Source organism: Tursiops truncatus, chromosome 8 (genome assembly GCF_011762595.2).
Source record: "Tursiops truncatus isolate mTurTru1 chromosome 8, mTurTru1.mat.Y, whole genome shotgun sequence".
Taxonomy (NCBI): Eukaryota; Metazoa; Chordata; class Mammalia; order Artiodactyla; family Delphinidae; genus Tursiops; species Tursiops truncatus.
This window is the reverse complement of record NC_047041.1, coordinates 94,109,289-94,116,939: the sequence shown is the minus strand read 5'-3', so window position 1 is coordinate 94,116,939 and position 7,651 is coordinate 94,109,289. Positions and strand designations below refer to the sequence as shown.

At 57.3% G+C, this 7,651-nt stretch overlaps 1 protein-coding gene across 4 annotated transcripts; it reads right to left on the bottom strand.

Moving 5' to 3' along the window:
- Window positions 1–221: 221 nt before the first annotated feature.
- SLC35C1 (solute carrier family 35 member C1) lies at window positions 222–7,214 on the bottom strand. 4 transcript variants are annotated; one of them, XM_033860557.2, is made up of 3 exons: window positions 7,124–7,214; window positions 5,270–5,796; window positions 222–2,024 (listed from the first exon to the last, which is right to left on the bottom strand). In XM_033860557.2, the coding sequence occupies exons 2-3, from the start codon at window positions 5,763–5,765 to the stop codon at window positions 1,465–1,467; spliced, it is 1,056 nt and encodes a 351-aa protein (XP_033716448.1). In that variant the 5' UTR covers window positions 5,766–5,796; window positions 7,124–7,214; the 3' UTR covers window positions 222–1,464. The 4 variants fall into 4 exon arrangements, with proteins under 4 accessions (XP_033716448.1, XP_033716446.1, XP_033716447.1 ...); XM_033860555.2 differs by having other exon boundaries at window positions 5,270–5,991; window positions 7,124–7,185; XM_033860556.2 differs by having other exon boundaries at window positions 7,045–7,128.
- Window positions 7,215–7,651: the final 437 nt, after the last annotated feature.

Sequence of the window (7,651 nt, the reverse complement as noted above, 5' to 3'; positions counted from 1 at the left end):
GCCTCCAGCAAGTGCCCAGTAAATGGCAACAAGCACCAATATGAAACCTGAGGTCTGGAAGGAGTCTTGGTATTTGAATCAACCCCTTGCCTGGAGGGAGAACAGATTCTTAGAAGGGCTGTCCTGCTCGAACCCAGGCTTGGCGATGGCAGGGATGAGCCTTCGTTCATAAATCCCAGCCAGACCCTGCCTGTCCCTTCTCGCTGCACACACACAGGATGTCTTACTCTGATTTTTAATTAAATCACACACAATTCAGGGCATCGGGCCCCACCAACTTCATTAGAAACCACCTGGGATTGTGCGGGGACGCGAAGAGAGTAGTCGTGAGAAGCTCCACTCTCCCCAGCCTTTCGTTACAGGCGCTGAAGACATCAGGAGTTACCCCAGGGAGTTTCGTTCCACTTGGTGGAACAAAACACCCAACAGAAGGAACAGGAGTTGTGAAAGCCACCCTCAAGCCCAGAGGGTGTGGTGAGGGGAAGGGAAGATTCTTTCCTTCCCAAACTCAGGGAAGTTTATAATTGTTAGCTTAACACCTTCATCAAGATCAGGTTACAACACCTGCCCTGCAGGGACCTGGATCTTGGGGGGCCCAGCACAGCTTAGGTGGAAGGCTCTGAGCTGACCCTGGCTCCATCAGCATTCCCTGGAGAGGCAGAGTTGGGAGAAGCCAAAGCGGCTCCCTGCCTCCACTTCTGGGGGGCTGTTACCTGAGCCAGGTAGCTGTTTGTGCCAGGTGGCAGCTGCCCCTCAGGGGCAGGGGAGTGAGGCGGGCAAAACTGGTGTTAGCGACTGCGGGAGGGTGTTAATGAGCAGGGGCCTGGGCCAGGCTTGGTACCCCCGATCCTTCACCCCCTTGCACGGGGGCTGCTGGTCTCAATGCAGAGAAGAGAGAATGCTTGTTCATTTCCTCCCTCAGCCCAGCCTACACTTTCCTCCAAAAGGCGGCTGGTTTGGGGTGGGCCAAAGCTATGCTGCCTGCCCCGGGGCACAGAGGTGTGAGGTTTCCCAAATCCTAAGCCTGTGGTGGGGTCACACCCCCACCTCCCCTGAGTCCAAGTGAAGATGTAATGGCTTTGCCAATACTGTCCCTTAAAGGTTGTGGCCTGTCCCCAACCCCAAAGGTCATGTGGAGGTAGGAGGCCCTGGCAGGGGGACAGGAAGGGGTGCTGTCCCTCTCCTACTCCCAGAGAGCTGGTGCTCTTCCAGAGAACCTAACTGGCTCTTCCCATGGGGGTTCCCTCCTCCCTAGGGGAGGACAAAAACCCAGAAATAGGAAGGGGGGTCGAGACAGGTTTGGCAACTTTCTGACATCACTTGGAAACACTGGTTCCATTTCAACCACCAGATTCGCATCAAGTCTGTAAGGCCACTGTCTCTGGGTCCAGAGAGACACCTTCACTTCATTCATGGGCATTCTCCCTGGGCTGGGCCGGGCCATTGCAGGGTCTCCGGAGGAGCTCACACCTCCACGTTACTCTTCTCGTCCTCCTTGGGGCGGGGCTCCTCCTGAATCTTTTTCATCTCCCAGCCCCTGACCCAGGTGTAGGCGGAGGAGCCGCCCAGCACCATCATGTTGCTCATCCACCAGAGGAAGCTCTTCGTCTCCTCGTAGTAGAGGACAGCCAGCACCGTCTGGGCACAGGCTTTGGCTGTGCCGGACACGTTGTGGGTCAGGGGACTGGTGAACTTGATCTGCAGTCCTGTTACATAGCCGATGGCGAAGCCAAACAGGCCGCCCAGCGTCATCATGCCCCAGAAGTGGGCACTGCCCAGCTGGGGGAAGTTGTAGAGGGCTGGGAGCTCCCCCAGCAGCAGGAGCAGGGGCAGAAAGAGGACGCAGGCGTTGACGTTGTTGTAGAAGGTCAGACGCCAGATGCTGCCGTCCACCGCCGGGAGCACCTTCTTGGTGTAGATGGCATTGAGTGAGACGCAGAGGCTTGCGAGCACGCCAAAAAGGGTGCCCATCCAAGACAGGGTACCCTCTGCGCCCTCCTGGTCCACACCAAGCCAGAAGCCACCTACAGTAGGGAGAGGAGGAGAAGGGTGGGGGGGGGGAGGAGGAAGGACAGAGAATTTTGCCACCAAAGTTCACAGACTGTGTAACGCTGTCCCCATCATCCCATCCTCCCTGCTCTTCCTGCAAGAAACGTGTGCAAAGTCTCCACTACATGCTAAGCACCACTCAGGGCTGGGGAAGCAGCTCAGGACATGAACCCTTCCTTACGGAGCTCACATTCTGGCAGAGGAGAGAGTCATTAAAATGATTAAAGAAGTAATTTTAAAGAAGTAATTTCCCAATTACTTCCTTAATTACAATTGTAATGAGGTCCATAAAACAGTACAGGGTGCTGTGAGAGCCCATAACTGGGCGACTGTGCTGGCCTGGGGCACCTGGAAAGCAACATTTGAAATGAGCTCTGAAGGATGAGCACAGATACCGCACTTAGCGGTTAAGGTGACCTTGGGAAAGCGACTTAAGGTCTCGGAGCCTCGGCTTCCTGGTCTGTAAGATGGGAGCCTACGATGGTTGGAAGCACTTGTGGCCTGAGGTCTTTGGGGACAGTCACTCTTTCTGAGACGCTCATGTCGTGACATCTCCTGCTCACAGAGCCTCCATGGCACCCCACTGCCCCCCAAGTCTGCAAGGAGTCTCAGCCTGGCACGCGGGGCCTCCCACGCCCTTGCCACGATCTGTGTCTCTATGTCACGATCACCCCGAGTCCCCTCTCATCTCCCTGCTTCTCACACCAGAGCTCAGTGTCCTTGATCATTTACTGCACCAGAAACACCCTCCTCCTTCCTGAGAGATTCCACTCATTCTTCAGGGTCAAAGCCAGTCTCTCCAGGGGTGAAGTCTTTCCTGATATCCCCAGCACCCAGACCTCTTCCTGGCCTCCTCCTGCTGTGCTTTCCTTCAAGACCCTTGCCTGCCCTGGGCTGCTAGACACCTGCCCGTGGGGACAGTACAGTCTCTTTAGCTAGACTCCACCTCCCCAGAAGGCAGGGGCTGAATCTTACACGTTTTATCTCCCGCCACAGCAGCCCGCGATGTGGTTTTGGTGCCAGAGAGATGTGGGCTCTGATCAGGCTCTGCTATGTAGAGGCTGGGTGGCCTGGGGACAGTTTACTTAACTTCTCTGAGCTCCCATTTCCTTCAGCTGTAGAGATCTGGGTCACGTTCTTGACCCTCCCACTCCAATCAATCTACTCTCCGCCTCGCAAACAGAATGATCTTCCTACAGTACAGATCTGCTCAGGTCCTGTCCTGGCTTAAAGCCCCTCTGTGCCTCCCCACTGCCCTCAGGAAACAGTCCAGACTCACTTAACTTGGGCAGCCTCATGGGTGCATCTTGCTCTGGCCCAGCCATGCAGAAATGCACATGTTTTTTCTACTGACTAGAACATTCTCTCCTCACTCCTTCCTTATACCCATCTAGTACTTTCTCTGGAATGCCTGCTTAGATTCCTCCCTCCCCACTCCCCACCAGGGTTTCCACAGCACCTTTTGTGTCTCAATCCCAGGAGGCCTGGAGAGTCACCTGAGACCCATCTTCCCCCTCGAGGAGTAAGGAAGGAAGGGGAAACACTGCGGAGAGGAAGCCAGGTGCTGGGCCAGCACAGAGCACCAGCCTCCAGGGCGCCTGCCCCATCAGGCTGGACAGCGAATGCACTTTCCCAGAAGCTATCTCACCATCTGCTACTTCGATTACTTTCTGGGACTTGGGCCTAGTTTCCCTAATGACTTCATTGGTCGGCATGCAAATTTGCCAACCAGGAGGTCCCTCCCACTCCACCCCTTATAGGGTCAGCAGGGCTGAAGTGGAAATCCCTGGGGCATTTGGCTAAGTGAGGCCTGGGAGCCCATACCAGCTCTCTTGGGGAGGAAGTGGAAGCAGCGAGCCTGATCTGCCAGGGGTCTTAGCAGCTCCCCCCCACTCCAACCTCTGCCCTGCTCCCTCTCCCACCTTGGACCTAGACTGGGCAGCCCTAGGCCCCGAAGTGGCTCAGTGAGGGGAACATTTTCTAGGACAGGTGGCCTGGGATGGGCCTCTCCCCAGCAACCAGTGCAACTCAGCCTGAGACTCTGAGACACCAACTGAGAATATGTAGGTCAACCAAGATGAAATTTGCAGCACCAGGAAGAACCTGCACAGGTTCAAAGAAAGATCCCATTCCTGGATGACTGAGCCCCAGGAGGGCTCTGAGGGGGTGGGAAGCTGGGGGTGCTCTTACCTAATGGGCTGCAATAAAACATTTTGTGATGATGGAAATGTTCTGTCATCTGTGCTGTCCAATACAGTAGCCACTGACTACACGTGGCGACTAAGCACTTGAAATGTGGCTACAGAATCTGGTAACAACACCTGCAACTGAATAACTGAATTTAAAAAATTTCACTGAAGTTGAATTGGAATAGACACATGTGGTCAGTGGCTGCTGAACCGGATAGTGCAGTTCTAACCTCTAGGGGACAAGAACAGAGCAGAGTGGTTAGAAACACAGGCCTGGGGGTCCGGCCAATCTGAGTTTGCATCCCAGCATGGCTACTTCCTAGCTGTGGGGCTCTGGGTAAGTGACTTAACCTCTCTGAGTGTCAGTTTCCTTGTTTGTGTAGAGTTGATCATGGTGACGCTACCAGCCAGGGGGTATCTGGGGACCACAGGAGATGCTGTATGCAAATGACTAGCACAATGTCCCCATCAATAATTTTTATTTTCTGAGGGTCAAGTCTGGGAAGACGGCTAAGTTATCTCAAAGCATATCTCTTGCCACTGACTCAGGCATTATTGTAAGTCTGCAAGGTCAGACGGTGATGGTATATTTATTACAAGATGCCATGTCCTCTAGAAAGAGCACTGGATGGGGGGTCAGGACACTTGAAGTCTTGAGAAGCAAGAGAGTATAGTAGTGGTCAAGTGTAAGGAGCCAGATTGCTTGAGATCAGATCCCACCTCTGCCACTTAGCTGAGTGATCTTTGACAAATTACTTAACCTCTCTGTGCCTTGGTTTTCCCTCTGTGAAATGTAGATTAGAATCCCATCTTGTTTGAAGGGCCCTGATTGGGCCCCTAACTTGCTAGGTGACCTCCAGAAAGTTACTTGCTTTCTCTGGACCCCAGGCTCTTCCTCATACGACTGTCACGACAAGGGAGCTGGGACAGATAAAGTCAAAGGTGGTTGACAGGGTTATTCTTTAGGGTTTTGGTCCCCATCTTCCCCCACCCCCCACAGCCATTCCCCGTGGCCCTGGCTGGCCACTCACCAATGATGATGGTGCAGGTGAGCAGGGCATAGAAGGAGGTGGTTTGCTTAAGCAGCAGGTAGGAGAGCAGCACATTGAAGACGGTGGTGAGTGAGCGACCCACGTTGTAGAAGGCCACACCCACATACTTGAGGCAGAGGTTGTTGAAGGTGATCATGCCGATGAAGACCACCGACAGGGGCAGGATGCTTCGGGCCACCCTGAGGTCCAGGCGCAGGGTGGGGAAGTCCATGGTACCAGGGCAGCAGGTGGCCAGTGAGCTGAGGCCCTTGCACAGCAGCGCGGTCACCAGGCACTGGTAGAAAGTGACGAAGATGGGGGTGTCCAGCTGTAGGGAGGGGCTATCCAGTAGGTACTTGTTAAGGAACACCATGGAGATGGACGTGACCCAGTAGAGAGAGACTACCAGAGCGATCTGCAGTGCCCGCAGCACAAAGGGCTTCTCGTGGCTGGCCTCTGCCTCTCCGGAGGGGTCGGAAGTCCCCATCAGTGCCATGTGCAGGATCTTTGACCGCTTCAGAGAGGCCCTGTTCATGGTAGCAGAGGAGCTGGGTCACCCTACAGCCAGACTGATTTCCTGGAGTACGGAGCAGTGAGCTCACTTCTGCTTTCTGCAAGCTGAAGTCCTCAACTGTCACATGGTGGGTGGCCTGGAGGCCTCCCACCCGTCTCCTGGATGGAGAGGTTCTGCTCTGGGGTGAGTCCCACAACCTGCTGCCACCCTGAGGGGGTTCATGAGACAAGACACAGGGAAGAGGTGAGGGACGGGCTAAGGCTGGACAGAGATGACAGGTCAGGGGAGAAGGGGCTGGGAACTAGCAAGGAGGATTCGCAGGAAGGGGGGTGGCGGGGGAGAGATATGGAAGGAAAAGGGGGAGAAATTCAAGGCGGGGGTGTTAGAAAAGGGCGGGGGACAGCGTGGTGAAGAGGTGCTGAGAGAGACAGGCATGGGCTGCTATGGGAGAGAAAGGTTTGCAGGGTGAGAGGGGGAGGCATGCAAGGAGCTGAAAGGAGAGCGTGCGGGGGCGTTTGGAAAGAGGGTGCAGGCGAGGTCAGAGGCGCTCACGGCCCAGGTGCCGGTACAAGCCCAAGGCGCGCAGTCTCCCCGGGTGCCGGCCCTCGCTCCGCCCAGCAACCTCCGGGCTTCCGAGGCTGCTCCCGCCGGCGAGGCGGGCCCAGGATTCATTTCCTGACACGCCCCCAACCGCCTCCTTAAAGAGCCCGCAAGCCCAGCGTCTCCCTTAAAGCCACAGCCTCAGAGAAATGGCCTTCGGAGTCAGGCTCGCGTCGGGTCCCTGGCAGCCCTTGTGCGCTCCCTGCCCGCAGATGGTGGTGCTGGTGTTAGATATCGGTAGCCGCGGGAGGTGCCTGTGGGTGCTAGAGCCTCGGCCCACTTCCTCCCCCCAGTCCCCCTCCTCCGCCCCAGCTCCACATCCTCTAGAGGCTTAACGCCCCTCGACTCGGCTCATCTGCAGCTTCACGTTGCCCCTCATCCCCGGGCAGGACTGCGTCCCCAGAGCCTTAGGACCACCCCGCGTTCCCCGGCGTCTAGAGAACCCCCGCCCCCAACCTACCCCGCGTCCCTCTACCTAGTCCCGCTCACACTTCCAAAACCTTGTTGCAGTCTCCTCCTTCCCCCTACTTTCACCGCCCCCATCCCTCTCCCGAGCCGGAGACCCCCAACAGCGCCCCCATCCCACCCCACCCCACCCCCGATTCGAGACCCTTCAGGCGGCCGGATCCGAGCCTCAAGTCAGCACCCCATCCCCAAACACCTTCTCCAGGCCGGGCTCAGCCGCAAGCTCCGACCCCGGGGCTGGCGTTCCCTGGCCGCGAAGGCGACCCCGCTCTTACCCCCTCCTCTGCACCGGCCGCCGGCCCGCGCCACATTGAGCCGCACCTGCAGCGCCGCGCCCAGGGCCGCGCCCGCGGGAGACTACTTCCTGATCCCAGCTCCGGGCGTGAGCGCCGCGCCAGCCTCGCCGGCTTGCTCTCCACGTGGACCCGGGGTGGCGGCGGGGCGACCCGGGCCGCAGCCTGACCTTGGCCCCGGGTTATCCCACCGGTCGTGGGAGCAGGCCCCCTTCTCTTTACAAGGCCACCCCAGACCCGGGTATACCGCCCAGGATCCCCGGCTCCAGTTACCGCGGCTTGCACGTCCCAGTACCCGGCTGCATTCGTGGTCCGCTGCCGCGCAACCGGTCTGTGCTTCCAGAAGTGTGTTCGGGGAACAGCCGGGATTCTTCCTGGCAGCAGTTAGTGGAGGGTCCCCCTCCCCCTCCCAGGGACGGGGCCTGGGAAATGGTTACCAGCCTGGGCCGTCACTCACCAGACAGCCGGGAGGACCGACTTCTTCCTGGTACCCGCTCTAGCACCAACGTT

Bases quoted from the DNA above. Each gene is read 5' to 3' on its own strand.
- SLC35C1 (XM_033860555.2), bottom strand. From the start codon at position 5,804: ATGAACAGGGCCTCTCTGAAGCGGTCAAAGATCCTGCACATGGCACTG. The intron at 2,025-5,269 runs GTGAGTGGCCAG...TCCCTACTGTAG, and splicing joins CACCTGCACCATCATCATTG to GTGGCTTCTGGCTTGGTGTG.